The sequence below is a fragment of the Crocodylus siamensis genome, chromosome 12, assembly GCF_052110815.1.
Source record: "Crocodylus siamensis isolate JL-2025a chromosome 12, ASM5211081v1, whole genome shotgun sequence".
NCBI lineage: Eukaryota > Metazoa > Chordata > Crocodylia > Crocodylidae > Crocodylus > Crocodylus siamensis.
In genome coordinates, this window is record NC_143406.1 from 21,456,045 (window position 1) to 21,475,474 (window position 19,430).

The window sequence follows — 19,430 nt, forward strand, 5'->3', positions numbered from 1 at the left end:
GGATCAGATCTTACAAAGAAAATCAATGCTGAGGTTTCAGGGACCTTTTCTAGTGTACCTCAAGCTGTCTTAGCCATTCTGGAGACACAGAACTGGACAGGAACCCACAGAGTGAGGTACCTAGAAATGGGGTATAGAGAGGTGGCAAAGGTCCCACTGATCAGAGCTGTTGCTGCCAGGTTCTGAATTTTGGCAGCAATCCTAACACAGTGAGAACAGCATAAACTAAGGAGTGCACCCCACCATGGGGTCAGCAGGATGAGACAGTCACTAGAGCAGAGCAGCTGTTGTAGGAGCTCAGCCAGGAGAAAAGAAAAGAATTAGGAGATAGCTGCAGACACAGGGAAGGGAGGAAGGGAAAATAAAGGCCTTGGGTTCTGTGGTTCCTTTGCAGTCACTGATGTTTCCATCCTCACAGTCCTTCTGACTCAGGAGCACTTGATAAGCATCTGCCAGTGACAGGGCTTAGGGTTCCAGCCTTCAAGCCACTGAGTAATTAGTCAAGGTGTCAGATGCATTCAATCCCTACTGGTATCAGTGGGAGTTAGAGACTCAGCACCATCAGGATGGGACCTTTAGGGTGTGGAAAGAAACCATGACTGCACTGCCCTGGGGCTGGAATGTACTTCTGACTAACCCTTTGATTTTAGGGAAAAAATGATCCTCAAGCTTATAAGCAGGATTTAAATCTGGGGTGGGTAATTATTTGGGCCCAGGATCCACATGGGGAGTTTTGACGAGTTGTCACAAGCAGGGTCAACACCCTGCACCTGCACAACTCACAAAACCTCCCTATATGGGGTGGGACTATGGGCAGATAGTGAGCAGTGTTCAGGAACGAGACAGGCAGGCAAGGCCAGGATCATGGCCTCTACCCTGCAGGGGCAGTGTTGGGTGTGTGCAGAAGGGTGGGTGTATGAGGAGGGGGTGGGAGGGCTGCCTGGGTGCTAGGTCCTGGGAGCTGTCCAGGGGTGAGGAAGGGGCAGGGGGCACATGCAGCAGAGCCTAGACACTCCCGTGCTGCACTCCCTTTGCCTCCAGCAGCAGCTTGGCTCCTCCTTCTGCTTCTACTATGGTGTTCCAGGAGGCAGCTTCAGCCAGGCAGCTCCTGCCCCAACTTGTGGCTCTGGCTCCAGCTCTCTGCTGCCTTTCACCCACTCGGCCCACCAAAAGGTCAGGCCAAACTCAGGATCCGTGGGCAAGCCAGGTCAGGTATCCAGAGAATCCAGCAGAGTGCCAAGCCAAGGGTGCAACAGCCTAGGTACAAGATTAAACCTTATTACCTGGCCACTTTATTTTCCAGGTTAGGGGTTTATATTGGAAGGGATGAGGGTCAGCTGACCTTGGCTGGCCACTGCAGTGGCAGCAAGTGGGTGTGTGGCTAGGTCCAGATCAAGGGTTCTAGCCACCTGTGTTTATACCAGTGGTCTATTGAGGAGTTGGTAGACCAGGATGAGCAGCTGTGCTGGGCAGGCTAGGGCTCTGGGTTCAAGGCCATGGCCTAACAAGTAGGATTCTGTGCTGGGCAGCATGATCGGTTTGGAGATGATAGCCAAGAACTTCTCCAGTTCTGCTCCGGAGAGTGAGGTTCATGCCATCGCATGTGTTTGCACCCACTGCCCCAGAGTGCATCTCAGACATGTTACACGGGTTGTTCTTACCCCGCCCCTCAACCCCACACATACAGGCTAGAAAGACCCTGACAGACATGATGCAGCTGTGGCAGATGGACACTTGGAAGGTGCTGAAGACCAGGGAGCTGACAAAGGCAGAAATGGAACCACTGGTGGGATACTCCAGGCAGGGACTTTCAGCTCTGGATCAGGGGCTGTTTCAGGATTTGCCTCTGTCAAAAAAGCCTGACAGCAGGCAAGTCAGGGTGGGGGAAAGGATGTGTGCTGTGGGCAGGGGGGAAAGAGAAGGGCAGGGCTGGCATCTTCCTGGGCACAGCAGCCCTGTCCATCTAGACAGTGTTTGTTGGCTCTGTCAAGCACTACAGGAAAGATCTGTAACAGGCCAGCTGGGCATTGTGAGTATATCAGTTTAGTTGCAGACTGACTGAGCACTGCAACTTTATTAGCCACTGGACTTTTTGGTTCGGGATCAAGGAGGTTATGTTGGAAAAGAAAGTAATGACAAGTTTCACTTACAAAAAGGAATAAATTTTACTTATGACAACAAAAGATATAGTTTGCATATATAATAGTTAATAAAAAGGTTAAGCTAATAAACAAACAACAATACAGATTAAAATTGACAGTGATAATAAAACAGATAAGTTACTAACCAAGTGGGAACTCTTGGTTAATTTCTTTATCGATAGTCCCTCGGTTAGAAGATGCACGTCAAGTTGAATCAGCGAAGTCAGACATCTCTGAACTGGGCTGCCCGAAGGAGAACCTGTGGAAGCCCCTCAGTCAGGATCTGGTCCTCACTCTCACAAGGAGTAAGAGAGATCCGTGGGGGTATGGGACAGTGATGACCCTTCTGTTCTGTCCTTTCCGAGGGTTACTATGACGTGTGTGTTCTTTTATATTCTAATTATGCTATTTTTTTTAGTTATGTAGCCATTCATAATATTGCTTTATAGCTGTTATCCTTTGGGGTTAAAATGTGTTAGAAATTATTATAATAAGTTACTGCCCAAGCTTGGGTTTATCCAATAAACAAATTGCAACACATCATCTTCAGGTTTGAAATTAACATTAGCCTGCCTAAATCCAGCAGCCCCTTCAAAACTCTCTGACTATGCTTTTTTGAGATATCCAGTACATTTCAAGAAATAACAAGCTAGGCAGTTGAATCCAGTTTTTATCATCATCAAGGCTAAATTCTGAGCAAGAAAGAACTATTAGGACAGCTTATTTCACAGCTATAGCTTTGTCTTTTTGTGCCCCTAGTCAGTTCCACGAACAGTTACAAGTTACATTTGCGGGTTACAAAAATACAAGCTTCATATTAAACAAAAGTTCCAAATGCCTCCAAGAAGCACATATGTATTGCTTATTAATTTCTTTGGTTTTGGCTATCACAATGATCCAATGCCCCAAGGCCTTGCTGGAGTGCTCTGTGCTCCCTGCACCACTCTGATGCAAAATCAGGTCCACCACCTAACTCAGCCAGGACTCAGGGAGGTCCATGCAGCCACATGGAGGCCCAGCACTCACACTGACATTGTGGCTGCTGACTGGCTAATGCCACCAGGGAACCTCTGCCATAACCCAGCAGCCCTCCAGCCCCCTGCCTGGCTGACCCCGTGTAGAGCACCCATGGCATGCGGCTTGAGCACACCCACCTGTGGAAACATGTGACTCTGGTGTCCTCTGGAGACAGCAGGAGTGAAACTCCATGTTACAGGAAACCCTGCAATAACAGCCAAACTCCAGCCCCAGATCCTGGGGGAGTGAGAGGGGCAGAAGCATGTGGATCTGACCCAGACCCCTGCAGTACTAGGGCATGGGAAATGCACAGTGCTGACACAGGACTGTATGGGGCTGGACCAGCGGGTACATCCAGCCTGGGGAGATGGGGATGTTGGTACAGGCTGGTACTTATGACTCAGGTGTCTGCTGCCATATTTATACCTGTTCCTGAGTGCCAGCTCCTGGAGCAGCTGGTGCTGGGGCCTGAAGTGCTGCTGGGGGCCAGAGCCCTGGTATTGTGCTGGTAGAAGAGGGGGGCCTGGATGATCCCCAGGACTGGAGTTTAAGCCCTTCTGGATTGAATCACTCTATACCTGCTTCCCCAATGATAGGGAGGTGCCCATGAAGTCCCCAGGAACAGGACTGCAGGTGTGGGCACCAAATGAGGGCATGCATGCAGGAGGTGGAAGCTTCCTGCCAGCTGTTCAAGGGCAACACAGGCCTGACCAGGCTGGGTGGCAATGCGGGCTCATGTTGCCCAGTCCCACCTGCCCCAGGACTGCCAGGACTAACCAGGGCCTCTGCAGCCACAAGACCACACACCCTGATCCTGACAGTGGTACTGTAACACTTGTTTACAGACCCAATGACTGCTTGCCACAATGACAAAGGCAGCTGAGCAGGACCTGGTGCCAGGTAGCATGACCAGCTCAGAGACAGCTCTGTTGCAGAGCCAGAGATTCAGAGAGGCCTGATGTCACTGGCAGGGAGCCTCTGGGACTCCAGTGTGCTGCTGATGAACAAGGAGTGAGTATAGGTAGGTAGTGGAGTCTGCATGGTATGGGATGGTAGATGCTGAGCACATGGGGCAGAGCCCTCTGTGAACAGACATAGGTGGGGCCACGTCAGCAGTGAGGCAGTCCTGGGTGCCTGCTCCCTTGATTAACTGTTTGGTTTTCACTTAATGTTTAATGGTTAAGGTTCTCTCTTTTTCCGCTGCAGTAAAACCCTGTTTTAGCTGAAAGTCTGTTGCAAATAGGGACTTTTCTCACTTTAGAACATAGTTAAAAAATTTATTTTACCAAGTTTCTGGGTGGGACCTTGAGCCAAGTTTAGAAAGTTGGTGTTAAACCCCCAAATTTGAACCCCCTTGTTATTGCTGCCCAGGGCCTGGCAGAAAGGTTACATTTTTATTATATAAAACAGCAGTCAGTAAAAAAGTTTGTTAATAAAAAGTTTGCAGAGTGTCAGTAAAAACACTTGAGTTGGCAGCCCTGTGGCTGAGTCACAATGAGCCTGGTCCCACTCCCTACCTCATGAAAGAAATGGCCCAGCAGGTTAGTCAGAGTTTTCCTGGCACTACAAACCAGTGTCAGTAACTACCTGGTGGTGGGCATCCTGGGCTGCATGCGATTCATGTATGTTAGGTACAGCCTGGGGCAGGGAGGGCTTTGTTTACAAGCAATGCTCCAGGCAAGTGCAGTTCACCTTCTGCACTCCTCCATGCAGAGAGATGTCAGCTAGCGTCAAGATGACGCCACGGGGCAGGCCCTTTCCTGTGGCAATGCCAGAGACCTCCCCAGGTGATAGTGCACGGTTCCAGATGGCCAAGCCAGCCAAATGTCCTACAAAGGCTTCTGAGGGGTCAAACCCCCCACCCACTACATCTTGCTCCTGGCCCAGGATGAGTGAGCCACCAGGAGGAATCACGTAGCCCTTCTGGAATTTGGAGCCCATGGATACCAGCCTCCTGTTCACGTAAAACCAGTACTGGCCCTGCACAGAGGACCAGATGATGCACAGGTGGTGCCACCTGCTGTCCAACAACTGTCCCACAGGTAGCTCCCGGAAAGCTGGGTCTCCAATGACGAAGTGGATGGAGCCATGGACCCTGGCATTCCTGCCATGCAAAACCAGCTTATTGTCATTCTCCTCCATTGCATAAGACAGAATAGTGCCCAGGTAGGAAGAGGGGGTGCTCACCCAGCTGCAAAGGGATAGTTCATACAGGCTGGCCTTGAAGCCTGGGGTCAAGGTGGCAAAGTTTTCAGTGGAAACGTTGGGGAAAAGCAGCATTGAACCCACATTGCAGACTAGACAGAAAGAGAGAGAGAGAAAGATGCAATCATCACCTCTTCTGGGGAACCCTGTCCTGTGAGGACTTGTCTCCTGCCCTTCCAGCCCCCATTCCCTGAGGATACCAGCAGAGACCACCCCCACCCCTGTCTCTGTCACAGGTGGGGCCTATGAGCGGCCGTGAGCTCACTAGCGCCCCCTGCCATGTCAATTAGGTGATCCAGCATCCTCTACTCGCCCGGCACATCTTCGATGTTATGAGGTTTAATATGGGAGGCTGCCTCTTATCACCCTGGACACCGCGCTAATACTATTCCCCGTTCCGAGCGGGGTGCCTCAATGCACCCCTGCCTTATGCCTCCTACCTCCCCTTTAGCACGCCCCAAGCCTCGCAGCTCTTCCTGGATGTTATCCGGTCCTTACCCTTCGGTGCCCCTCTCTGGGGCCTATGCCACGCTGCCCACGCTTCTCGCCCTCACTCGGGCTTCCCAAGTTTGGGTTCAGGTGGCCATAGCCCTGCCTGGCCCCCAAACCTGCCTTCTCAGGCCTAGCTCGCGCTCCTCCCACGCTTGGGGCTCAGGTGGCCCGTAGCCGTGCCTGGCCCCCTAACCTTTTTCAGGGTCGTTCACCCCACTGGGCAAAACACCGCCCTCACGGGCTGGGGTCTCTACACCCCACACACTGCGCCTCTCTGGCGCTCGCTCACTGTGCCAACTATGCCGGCAATCACTGTGCCACCCTGGCACCGCTTGCTGTGCCCTTACTGGGCACCAGGAACCCCCAGATTATTGGGGAGCTCCTATGAGGCCTCCTCACACCCCTACAGCCTCACCCGGTCCTCCGGTTTCTCACTCCAGGGCTTCCTGCTGCCCCCTATCAAAGCTGCGCCCTCTACAGAGCCAGGACCCCTTCCCACGCTACTGCGGGGTCCCTATGAGGCCTCCTCCGCCCCTCATAGCCTCACCCGGTCCACCAGTCTAACGATAACTAAACCATGAGCCAAACAGCTGCAACATAACACCAAGAAGCTTCCTGCCTTATAACATATGGCCTATGCTTCCTTGGCTCTCTAACCATGCCATAGCCTCTCCTGCTCCTGCTAGAAGGGAACTGCCACCTAGGTTCAGGCCTGGGCTGCTTATAAAGGCCCGGCCCTGCCCCCTTCCGGTCACATGGCCTGCCTGGTTGCCACAGCAACCGGCACCTGAGCTGCCCCTGGAGATTGGCAGCTCCATTCTCCACTTCTAGGAACAGGGCACCTCAGTGCTCCTGTGACACTCTTGCAGGGTGCTTATTTGCTTGCACAATTGTTCACTCACCCCTTTCACCAAGCATGCTGAAAAGATCTGCCCACAACTAAGCCTCTCCAAGGAGAAATCCCCCTGTTCCTCTCTAGCACCTCCACTGGGGAGCACAAGCACTCCACAAGTATGACATGAGAGATCATAGATTCATAGAAAAGTAGGGCTGGAAGGCAGGATCATCCTTATCCAAACCATCTTATACAAATCCAAATAAGTTAGACAACTTATTATTACTAAAACTAGACTGTCAACCCTTCCACAATGTCTTGCACCTAGCTGGCATGGAGTTCAGTGCTATACTCCCTATTCTTCAGGTACAGACCTAGGGGACAGAGGGAAAAGGGCCTCATTTCCAGACTGCCAAGCGCTTGCTGCTCCCATGATGCATTGCTCAGCACCCTGGAGAATCAAGCACAAGGTACTGATCTGCACCAGGGCTGAGACCAGAACCAAGGTCGTCTGTGTTCCAGCCTCATCTCCTGCAGCCCGGCTGAGCCTGGGCTGCACTCGGTCTCCCACTGCTGGGCTGAGCTCCATGGAACCCAGGGCTGGGCAGGGGAGATGGAGGGCTGGCAGAGCCAATCAGAGCACAGCCCGGTGGCGGAAGGCGGACAGAGCTGGTGGTGCCCTCCGTTCACCGAGCGCAGCCTGGTGGTGGGAGGCGGGCAGAGCCGGCACTGCACTCTGCCTCCTACTGCCAAGCTGAGCTCCATGGGGCTGGCAGGGCCGATCGGAGCACAGCCTGGCAGCGGGAGACGGGTAGAGCCAGGGCTGAGCCGTATGAGGCCGCGGAGCTGCCCCTGCATCCCACCACCTGGCTGCTTCGAAACTTGAAATGTTTTGAAATTTTCAAAATGTTTCGAGTGGCCTCATTTCGTTTAGAAGCTATTTCAGTGCTTTTTGTTTTGTTTCAATTTTACTGTTTCGAGCTCAAAACATGTTGAAACACCTTTGAAACAAAACAGTTGGTGAAATTTCATACAGCCCTACTAGAAGCCTAACAGAAAATCCTGCTGCATGTGTCTGCAAAACCCAGCAGTGTGGACATCTCCCAGCCAATTCCTCATATTCTTTACTTATTCTCTAAATCCCCACAAGATCTAGGAAAGAAGCCAAACTCTTGTTCGGGGCCATGTGTATTTCAAATAGCCGGTGGGAATGTATGAGGAAAGTGATTTCTTTATGGCAGTTGTTTTGAGCAAGGCAGCAGTAGCTGATGCTTTCCAGAAGCCCGGGGCTAAGGAAGTGGCTCAAATCCTGTGTGATGCTAAGGTTTAGCTCAACCTCTCCACCAGCAGGTGGGAAAAAACTGCATTTTCACTGGTGCTGGAGCCAGGCAGGAGGACCTGAACAGAAAGGGGAATTTGCATCTAGCCAGGGAACATTTCAGCCCAAAGGAACGTGTTTGACAAAATTACCAGCAGATGAAAATCAGGATTTAGCATCATATATTGACATCCATGCTTGAAGGTGCTCTCAGGCACCTGCTATCATGCTGTGCATGTACATGCCCCATAACTCTCTCCACCTGTATCTTTTGAAACTGCTACATTAGAAGGCTGTTATTTAGCAGACTCCAGCACGTGAAAATTATGACATGCCAAATTGACAGTTGCTCACACAACTTCTGCTCAAATTCCAATCTGCACAGGGAGGGTAGAAGGGACCTGTGGAAAAATAGCATGTGACCGTGTAATTAAAAATTATGAGGCAGGCTACCTGTAAATCTGGCACCTCCAAGCTTTTAAGGCTGGATTTTGCAACCTAAACAAGCTTGTTCCAATGCAGCTGTTTTAGTATGAAACTTCCTAGGTTGTTTAAAAAACAAAATAAAACCAAATTTTGTTACCTGCAACTATAAAAATCTCCCCATCACTGTCAGCTGGTTTGAACCTAAACCATTAGCACTGGAGGAGGCTGACAGCTAGTGACACATGGGGCTAAATACGTTAGCTGTTAGCATGAAAAGGGAATGGGTTACTGGAACCATACATCAGGGAGGGAGGAAGTTCAGATGGGCTCCTGCCTTGATGTTTTGTGTCCAAATGGTTAATCACCGTATGTTATACCTCAGGTAGTGAAAATGCATTGCTTGGATTACATGCAGTGTCTGGGCAAGGGGATGGGGTGGGAGGGGGGTTACAGGGAGACCTGCATCTTCCTTTATTGTTCCTCCACAGCCACCCGCTCAGTGATGTGTCTCCACTAGGGGGCCTGCTGACATAGCTTGGCAGGCAAAGCTGGCAGCCCCATAAGAGAGACAAGTTCAGATAACGGTGATTTTTAACTGTGCACTTCAGCTACAGTCATAGGCCCTGACTTTTATTTTTGCAGGGGTGGGAACGGGGGAGGTGCTAAGATATGCCCCTCCCCCCATGGCACAGCTGGAGCAGAGCCAAGTGAACAGAAAATCTGGATCCCTGCACGATGCTGGGAATCCAAAATAAATGCTGTCCCAGAGTCATGCAACCCAGGACTGAGACTTGATGTTCCCATTTTGGAACTGTTCCACCCAATTAGGCATGGTTAAAGGGGGGCCAGGGCCATTGGTACCTCACGTAGTCGGTCCTATGGCTACAGTGGATCAGATTTTACAAACAAGGAAAAACCACTCTGTGGGTTGAGGGGTTCTTCCCTTCTGCATATCAGAGACCTGCTGAAGATAGAGGCGTGAGCTTCTCGTATCGAAGAAAAGATACAAGGAGGAAGAGAGCATTAGGTAATCTTAATATTGGGGTCATTCCTCCCTGTGATCACCTCTGACGTGGGTATCCCCAGGGGACAAAATAAAAACACCACTACATACCTGTCCCTGGCTTCTTGGGGGCTGATGGCCGCTTCTGCTCTTGTGAGACCTTGACTATACTGGAGAGCTGCTTCCTGGCAGCCTGTGGCTCTCTTCTGGTCAGTGGCTCTGGTTCCTTTGGTTGCAGGGGGGTTGCATGTTCATGGAGTAGGCTGCTTTGCAGCCCTGTGCCTGCGGACTGGGCCAGAAGCTGCTGCCTCTCCTCTTGCAGCTTCTTTCTCTGTCTGTGCTTGGTGTGTAACTTCTTCAGGCTCTGTGTCTGGCTTCCTTCTGCCTCCAGCTGCTTGCCCTGGGGAGCCTGGTTCAGGAGCTGAGTGGCAGGCAGGTGCTGAGGGGAAAGTGCCTCCTTGTGTGCTGTGCTTTGCAGCAGATGCTCCAAAGCACCCAGTTTGGTTGCCTGGCTCTGACTGGCTTCCTGGAGGTTCACCAGCTCTTTCTGCAGGCTGCTGCTGCTGGCATGCAGAGAGCTGATGGCCTCCTTGTGGCCTGTGACCTGCAGTGTGAGGTTGGTCAGGTGGGCAACCTGCTGCTGCTTCTCCCCAGTCCTCTGCTGGCTTTGTTTGCTCACAGATTCTTCCAGGGATGAGATCTTCAAATCCAGTTTTCTGGTTTTCTTTTGCAGCTTCTTCATCCAGATTTTCAAGTGGTCCAGGTCTCCCTGCAGAGCAGTGTGGGACTCATTGAGGGCAGACACCATCCCGCTGTACTGCTTTGCCAAGTGCTGGAACCGGGTGTCGATGTTGTAGGAAATGTTGTAGTTCCCTGCAATGCCCTGGAGACGCATCAGGGTCACCTCCTGGAACCGGCGGAACTGCAAGACACCAAGGCAACTGCAGAAGTCATTGCACTGCACAAGGGAGCTGTGTCCAGACAGGACATCACCAACTCTAGCTTGTACACCCCACCAGTTCCCAGGCACTTGAACAATCATTTTTATCCCTTCTGGAAGGTCCATCCAAACATAACAGCCCACTGGGCTCATGTGATTAAGGCAAACTGGTTTCTACAGCCAGCAGCACACAAGCAGCAACATGACCAGCATCACATTCAGACACTTTAGACTCCCCAGCCTAGATGACCAGGGGCCTTGCAGACCTGGGTCACTATGGACTTCACCACAAGCCCAGAGCTGGATGAGATGCTTTAACCATTCTGTGAGTGTCCTAGGGCAAACTAAGTCACCTTAGTTAGGGTCACACTTTGGCTTCCTTGGCTTCAAGTTGCCCAGTGTCAGATACTAGTAGCTCCCACTAATTTTAGCCAACCCCAAGGTTTGTCAGTCTGGGCATCCTAAAGCTGACACATTGTGTGCCAAAGTGATCTGGCCAGGGCCACTCAGTGAGGCAGCAGCAGAGCTAAAACTAAAATACAGTACTCCTGGTGCTGAGCCCTCCAGTAACTTCCTCAGATCTCTCCAGCTGGACATCAGCAGTCTGTGCAGTCTGTCACTGATTTATAGCACTTGGCACTGGTTGATATTTTTTATACCATGCTATGGATATATGCAGCACCTCATGAGACATCCATGAAGACACAGAGCTGCATAAAAAGCCAATGGCTTTACACAGACTAGGCAAATTTGACATGTGATCCAATGCTGAAAAATCAACAAGACTTCATGTGGTGTTTCCCCAATTCTAACTCCCCTTGTGGGTGACCTATGCTGGCAAATCCAGGTGACCAAGAGTGGGATACCTTGCATCAGACACAATACTTGCTATGTTGCCCTGTGGGGTCAGACCAAATCTCAGGATCTCAATATTGCACTGTTAGATGGGAGGGTGTGACACAATTGCACATATACAAACACACAAATCGATTAGGTGCATACACACACTACCAGCTCAGGCACATACACATCCAAACCAGCCTAGACACATGCATACTTATCACCAAGTCAAGCACACTACACGCCAAAAATTAGACAACAATCAGTTGTCAATACCCACACACTCCGTACACGTACACAGATCACTAAATTGTATATCATGCACATGATGACATATATATATATGTATACAAATTAGTGATCCAACTTTTGTTGTTATCGTTGTGGTTGTTGTTGTTGTAGGGCACAGAAGTCCAGGAACCAGTATGTTCAGGCAGATGACCCCAACACCAGGCATAAGTGATCATAGGGCTAACTGGGTGAAAGAGGAGGCAGGTCCTCTCCAGCAGAAATGGTTGTAAGATTGTTTTGTCTTGAGGCTTCTGAGATTTTGTGTCTTGAGCTTTGATGTTTCTGAGATTTTGAGTTTTGAGTTTATTGCTGGCTGTAAGTTAGTGTTTGGTGTCAGACACTGTTTTTTTTTTTTCTGTGAAGAGCTAGTATAGTCCAGTATTTAGACCTGAGTAGAAAGGGTAGCAACCTGGTTTTCTGACTTCCCTCTTTTGTGCCAGATTTGGGACATAAGGGAGATCCAGTTCTTGAAAGTGCTGGGTCTGGACAGGTTGAAAACCATTATGATTGAAACTGCCCCCCACAGCTGGTGCCTGTATTGTTACAGCCCTATGTGAGGGAGTTAAAGAAAATTTCACTAGGAAAGATGCATGGATCACTCATTCAAGGTTTGTTTCCTTACGTAGAGAGATTCAGAAAGCAAGGAGCTGTAATAGATAGAGGGAAAGGAAAAAGATAGAGGGAAGTGGGAAAACAGGCTGTGAGGCAGCTGTTAAAGAGAGAGATGTGAAAAGTGTTTAGAAAGAGAGGAGAGAATAAAAGATTAACAAAGTTTGAATGCTAGAGCAGGTAGGAGCAAAGTAAGAATGCAATTTTAGGGATGACTGCTCTAGAGCAGGGAAAAAATGAAGTTGCTTTAAGAAAAAGTTGTGTCCTGATCTCATAGGTCCCTAAGATCATGCTGTGGTCTGTTTGGGTTAAGTACAACAACTTATATTGCTGGTCCGATAAGAAGTCAGTAGTAGAGAAGACTAAGTTCTGTGCTAGAAACTGTGAATGTTTGTAACACAAGTAAAGCCAAGAGATTGCAGAGATTGTTGAGGTGTTTGTGCAAAAGTGTTGTGTGTTTGCTTTGCGCCTGTGTTGCAAGGCAGAGACTGCTAGAAGCATAAAAGTAGACTCTTATTGGTAATGGGGGTGAGATGTATCTAGAAATAGTGTTGGTATAATATAGGTACCCTAGAAAGAAAGGTGTTAGCAGCTGTTAAGGTTTTGCTGTGATTGAGTGAATGATGGGGTTAACCCAGAAAATGGAATGAAGGCATTTCCTAAAGTTCCCACAGAAAAAAAGGTTAAAATGTGGCAAAATACAGGCATGCATCTTAATTGAAGGACCAAACCCTCCCCCATCAATGCAGTGTAAATAATCACTGGAAACTGAAATAAGATTATAGCTCATAGTAAGTAGTTTGTTAAGTCAGAAAATGATAGTACAAATGCTTAGTGTGTGAGACTCCCTGATCTGAAATCTGGTCTCTTCTGAAAGACGAAGTACCCTGCAATCATAGCAGCTTTATCAGGAGGGCTAAATGGTTTTCAGTATTAAATTTGGCTAATGCAGGTTTTATTTTTGTTTGTTTTGTTTTCTATCTCCCTGGTATAAAAGTGCTGGTATAATTTTAAATGTATATTCAAGGAACAACAGTATCGTGTTACCCCAAGTATCCTAAAGATTTCACAATGCCCAGCAAAAAGAACATGGAAAAGTCTTTCTAAGCAAACATTCTGAGGGAGAAATTGTCCCGCTAAAGGAAAAACTCATCTTTAAAATGACAACTTGGTTTAATTGTAACAAGGGTATTGGCATCCCTCAATCTCACATTTACAGCAACGCCAGGGCTCCACTGAACAATTAATTTTGGGAGCCCCCTTGTTCAATAAATCACCTGACTCTCAAGGAATAGGGTAAACAGTCTTCTCTATCCTGCCAGCCACCCTTCCTGGCTAGCAGGAAGTAATGGCTCTGAGCTGTTAGAAAATACACATGGAATGAGCTGATCAGTGGCCACCGGAATGTGGAGGCAGGAAAAGGCCATAAAAATCCTCAACTTATGAGGGCCACCCTCCTGTAGGTAACTGCTCCACTTTTTCAGTATAGAAGAAAAGCACCCCAAGAATGGCAATGATGTATGCACTGCCACTGCACATCAGCATTGTACATTTGTAAATATGAATTATCAGCCACTGCAAGGATTTTTCCTTGGCAGGTTTGTGTATGTTTGTTTTCTTCTGCAGAAACCACAGTGTAATCAAAGGTGACTGATAGACCAGGAGGCCTTATTACCACCACCAGCGTCTTCCTCATCTAAGCCATGGCAAAAATTACAAAAAATTGTCCTGTCTGTTTGTGTTGTCTTGTTATATGTTCAGTGTTTGTTTGGTCTGTTTTAAATTGTCAGTTTAAATACATATGAATATCATAAAGATACGATAAAAATAATTGGAAATACACCCTCTAAAAATTGAATCTGTCTGTAGATCCCAGACCAGAACACTTTCATCCGATTGGACTGGAAAGTTGTTCTAATATTTAAAACAAGGGCAGCAATTCATATAAAGTTTTAAATTCCATTTGATTACCAAAATGATATTTATTAAAGGTTATGTGTATTTTGTTTTGCTTTGTTTTTTTCTCTTTCTCCCCTCTTCTCTAAACTATCTGATAACATGTTTTGTTTTGTTTTCTTTTCTTTTACTTCTCTCAAGGATTTAAATGCTATTTAGGATATCAGTATAACAAGATGCATGTAAAAAGAAACTGCATTTAAAGTCATATTTAATTCAACATTATTTTAATAAGTGAAGAGATAACTATACCATTGTAACTGTTTAAAGCAACCTTATTATGGTTTTTTCCTCTCTTCCACCCCCCCCAAGGTTTTTCTCTTTTAATTTCTTTTAACTGCCTTAATTTTGTTTTAACTTCAAACCAGCTGAAGATGACACACCTCCTTTCTATATAGCTGGACCACGGTGTTCAATAACCCAAACAGTATAGTAACATCACCCTTGTGTAAGGTTGATGTCAAGGGGGGAATATGTAGCAAAACTCCCAGTTTTTGTTTTGGTTGTGTAAGGGGAGGGAACGTAATAAAAAACATTTCTCACTTTTTCTCTCCCTCTCTATTCCCTATAGAGAAGTGTAAGTGAGCTAAGACATAGGATAAGCTTCAGCATTGTATTTTGGTAGCAAGTTGTATTTGTTTTGTTTTTTCTCCTTCTTTATATTGTATAATTATTATGTTTATATTGATTTTTACTGTTCTATATTACTGTTCTACTGATACTATATGATTTAGGCCTATATACGTAAGTTAGCATAAGTCATGTCAAATTTCTTCTTTGTTTGTCAAGTCTCCATCTTGTCCCCATGCCCTTTTGTGTAACTTATGACTCACACCTACCCCTCCTATGTAACTTGGTTCCTGCATGAATGGGGATAAATGAGGGTGCTTGAGAGACAATGGCAGTAGGTATAAACATAGCTCCCTCTGAATGACCAAACCATCAAAACCAATACTTGGACCAACAACCCAGCCCTTGGAACCACCCTCAGCATTCAAGAAACAAAAATGAGGCAACCCACCAATGTGCCAAGGCTGTACATGCTCAGTAAGAACACCTGGAATCCTTTGGAATAGGACTGAGATTGCCTGGACATGCCCTCCCCACAGGAGATTAGAGGTAGTCTGCCCCATAAAAAGGGGTAGTGAAGACTGACTCCTTGGGACACCCTCTCCATCTGGACCAGCACCATGCCACACCACGTATCCACCCAGAGGCCCTGCTGGCAATGCCCCTCTGGACAACATCTGCTGGACAAAGACCCCTTTTTCAGCCTGGATAGGTAGCTATCACCCCCACCCTCTTCAACCAGGGACTCGGACTCTGTTTCTCTTCCCTACCTGGACTCCAACCCTTCCATTGAGTCTCTTTCTCCTGCTGCCATTGTGAGTGCTTCTGTGTCTGTGTGTGTGGGAGTGTGTATAGGAACCAAGCTGTCCAGTACAGTGTTCATTTAATAAAACTGTTATTTGGACCCCTGAGTTGGGTTTTGCTTTACTATGGTTCCGGCCCTGCTCCAATCTCTGCTCTAACTTCTGTCTCATTTCTCCCTCTCCTGCTTCTGGCTCACTGCTACCTCCAACACCTGTCCCATGCTCCTGTGGCTCCAGCTGTCCTGAGCTCCTCTTTGCCTGCAAACCCCTGTTTCTTTGCCACGGTCTCATCTCCACTGCCTTTTCTCCTGATCTCTGCCACTGTTATTGCCTTGTCCCTACTGCCTTTTCCCCTGATCTCCAAGCTTTCTGCCTCTGTCTCCTGGCTGTTTCCTCCCTGCTACTGAGCTTTTTCCCTTGCTTCCACCCTGGCACCAGGTGACCCCAAGTAAGCCTGGGGCCACTTGACCTTAAGTAACCCCAAGCCTCATTTCCTAAGCCAGTTTCTCTCTAGTCTACTGGTTCTAATCCCAGTTCCAGCAACTTTCAGTCCGTACACTTTCTCTCTCACCTTAACTTTCCACCAGGTATCCCAAGTACCCCAAACACACACATACATACCGTACCATCCAAGTTAGGAACTCACCTGTGTGTGTGTAGGTGGGTTGTATGTGTGAACTGGTAAATATACGCATACACGTGTATATGTCATCATGTGCGTGACATATGAATTAGTGATCTGTGTATGTGTACTCACAACTGCATGTGAGTATTCACAACTGATTGTTGTCTAATTTTTGGTGTGTAGTGTGCTTGACTTGGTGATAAGTATGCATGTGTCTAGGCTGGTTTGGATGTGTATACGCCTGAGTTGGTAATATGTATGTGTGTATGCACCTAATTGACTTGTGTTTGTATATATGCAATTGTGTCACCCCCTCCCTTCTAACAGGGCAATATTCTGATCCTGAGAGTTGGCCTGACTCCACAGGGCAACAGCTGAAACACACAAGATGACCAAAATATAACAGAACTCAAGTCAGCAGAGCCAGCTTTAGGGAAAATGGAGTCCTGGGCAAACTTGTATTTTGCTCTCCCGTCTCTCCCCCATCACTGTCCCTCTCTCCCCACATCACTGTGTGTGTTGGGTGTGTCCTTGGGGTGTGTGGGAATGTGTGTGGGGGGGTTAAGGAGTGGTGTGTTGTAGGGTGTGGGGGCAGCAGGCAGGGCTGCTTGCACAGGAAGCCCAGCCCACCAGTGGGGCACTACTGCCCAGTGCCTGCACCCACTACACTGGTGGCAGTGGCAGAAGGGAAGAGGGGAGCAGCAGCAGCTGCAGCTCAGTCTCCAACCCCAGCAGGTGGGTGATAGTGACGCCCTTGGCACTCAAGCCAGGGCTGCCCAGCCCCACCACCTTCTCGCTGTGCACTGCTGCCTTGCCTTTGGCCCAGCTTTTGATGCCCCCCTCCCAACCAGTCTTGTGGTCTGAGCCTGCCACTGCCACCAAAGCTCTGCCAGGCTTGGGCTCCTGCTGTGGGTGGAGGTGACTGGGTACCTCCAGGCTGCTGCCAGCTTTGCTGTCCCCATCAGCGAGTGAGGAGGGCAGCAGTCTTCATGGTACCCTGGCCGCCTACCTGGCCATGACATGCAGCAGCCAGGCATGCATTTGGATATGGGGGCCCAGCAGGTCCCTGGGCACTTGGGGTTCTCTGGAGCCTGGCGGGAGCCACCCTGTATACAAGTGAACCAATAGTGGGGGGGGCAGGGGCTGGGCTTGGGCACAACCCCAACAGGCTGAGCAAGACAAGCGCCAAGAGCAGCCCCTCCTCACCACTGCCACCCAGGGGGCTTTGTATCCTGCTGCCCCAGCTGGCTCCAGTCAGCTCCAGGTGTAGCCAGGAGAGGCAGGCCTCACTGCCGAGCCCCAGGATTAGTTGCCACTGAAGTCCCCCAGTAGCTTACACCTGCCATGAGTGGCAGAGCATGGCCTGTGCCTGTGCATGTGTGCGCATGTGGGAGGGTGTCTGGGGGCCCCCCTGACCACAGCGCCCTGGATAGTCCCCTATACCGCCCACCCCAAAGAATGGCTCAACAGGTCAGCACTGCTGGTTCTAACTGGTGGGCAGATAAGCCAGCCAGTTACCAAAGACCCAGACAGCTGTGCAGCAAGGCTCGCTCCTGCCTTTGCTGGGAACTGGATTCATTGAGTTAGCTATTCTAATCCCACTTCTAATTACTAGGATCTCAAAGTGCTCTAACCTGGACATTTGCACTCACTTTCTTCTACATCAGGGGTGGGCAATTATTTCAGGTGGAGGGCCGCTTTCTGAGTTTTGGCAAGCCATTGAGGGCCGCATGACAGGCAGCCAGGGGCAGATAAATATTACTTTTCTAAATTTTTTAGGGGCCCTGTGGGCTGGATAGAATGGCCTGGTGGGCCACATCCGGCCCGCATTTTACCCACCCGTGCCCTACACAAATGGTACAAACATTCAAAAAAGAGTCTTTAAAGTCTATCCTTACCCAGGCACCTCAAGAGACAGTTGCATCTTCAGAGGTGCTGTGCCTAAAGCAGGGCCGTCCAACCTTTTTGAACGTGGGGCTGGATCATGAACTTTTTATCACTCAGTGGTCTGGCGAGCCATATTCAAACACTCTCTGTCCTGGGCCAGAGAGACCCTGCCTGTGCAGCCCTACTGCACCTGCCTGTTATTGCAAGGTTCATGGTAGCTGCTGGTGGGCAGAGGCAAGAGAGACCCATTCTGCATCCAGCCAGCTGCTGCCCCAGAGACTGATGGGGAGAAATAAATAGATCCCCATCCCCATCCCGCGACCGCGTCGCAGCTGCCGAGCCTGGCAGGTCCCGGGAGGTGGGCAGGACACCAAGGGCAAGGGGCCAAACCGAAGAGAACTAAAAGCAAGCACTGTCCCCAGCTCGTCCCATCAGGCGTGGCTGGGGTAGCCCCGTGCCATGCAGCCCTTGGGGCGGCAGTGGCAGCAGGACCCGGCTCACATGACAAGCCTGGCCCCTGCGTGGGTGAACAGCTCCCCTCCCCTCCCCCACCAGCCTGGCCCGAGCGGAGGACCTTGGGCATCAGAAAATGGCTTGGCGGGCTGCATGGTGGCCCATGGGCCACATGTTGGACAAGCCTGGCCTAAAGCAACTTCCATTGGTCTGCCATGGAGAATGCAGGCTGGGTGTCTCTGATGGATATAAACAGCAGCTACCCATCCATCCATCTACACAGATACACATACATCACCCTCAAGGGATGTGGGTACACAGCTACATCCCATGGCTCAGGGAAACTTCATAGAAGTTTTGCCTAAGTAAAAACTGTGAGACTATATGTATCCATACATACATGTATTACAGAGCTGGAGCAACTCCCTAGGTAGATACTGTAGAAATGCATGGCTGTACAGCCTGACATCAGGGTGACAAAATACAGACCATTGGGAGTAAGTGCCCCACTGAGGTCAATGGAACTGGCTTTGCCTCTCCAGTAAAGACATTTCAAAAGAGCTGTGTAATCACCTGCTCCTCGAGTCTCCTAAACCGCTCAAAGAAGGGCTTTCGCGGCTCCCCTGGTCCAGCCTCCAGCAGCAAGCTTCCCTGCAGACAGGCAACAGCCAGAAGAAAGCAAAAGGACAGCATCCTCCTCACCCAGCTCATTCTGAAACAGAGAGCAGACCTCATGAAGCTGCTTGGTAGGTCTCAAGAAGAGTTCTTCACTTCTCTCTCTCTGGCTTTCTCTAGTCTCTGTGGCTGCTCACTGGCTTTCTTCCTTTGATACTAAGGTCTCACATTCCTTTGCTAAACAGAGTCTGTGGGTTGGCCTAAAAACAGACAGGATCTGCAGACTCCATCAGCATTCCCAAGGAGCCAAGGTTAGCACAGGAGTAGTTCTTACTTCAGGAGCAAATCAGGCTGGAGCAGAGGCCCTACTAACAGGGAGCAGGAGCAGGGCTAGGGGAGGGGCA

The 19,430-nt window shown here is 49.3% G+C and overlaps 1 protein-coding gene across 1 annotated transcript; it reads right to left on the minus strand.

Moving 5' to 3' along the window:
* Positions 1 to 2,161: 2,161 nt before the first annotated feature.
* PTX4 (pentraxin 4) lies at positions 2,162 to 19,227 on the minus strand. The gene is made up of 3 exons (XM_090023819.1): positions 18,985 to 19,227; positions 9,549 to 10,359; positions 2,162 to 5,455 (listed from the first exon to the last, which is right to left on the minus strand). Exons 1-3 carry the CDS (start codon positions 19,144 to 19,146, stop codon positions 4,818 to 4,820), a joined length of 1,611 nt encoding a protein of 536 aa, XP_089879945.1. The 5' UTR covers positions 19,147 to 19,227; the 3' UTR covers positions 2,162 to 4,817.
* Between the last annotated feature and the right edge of the window lie 203 nt (positions 19,228 to 19,430).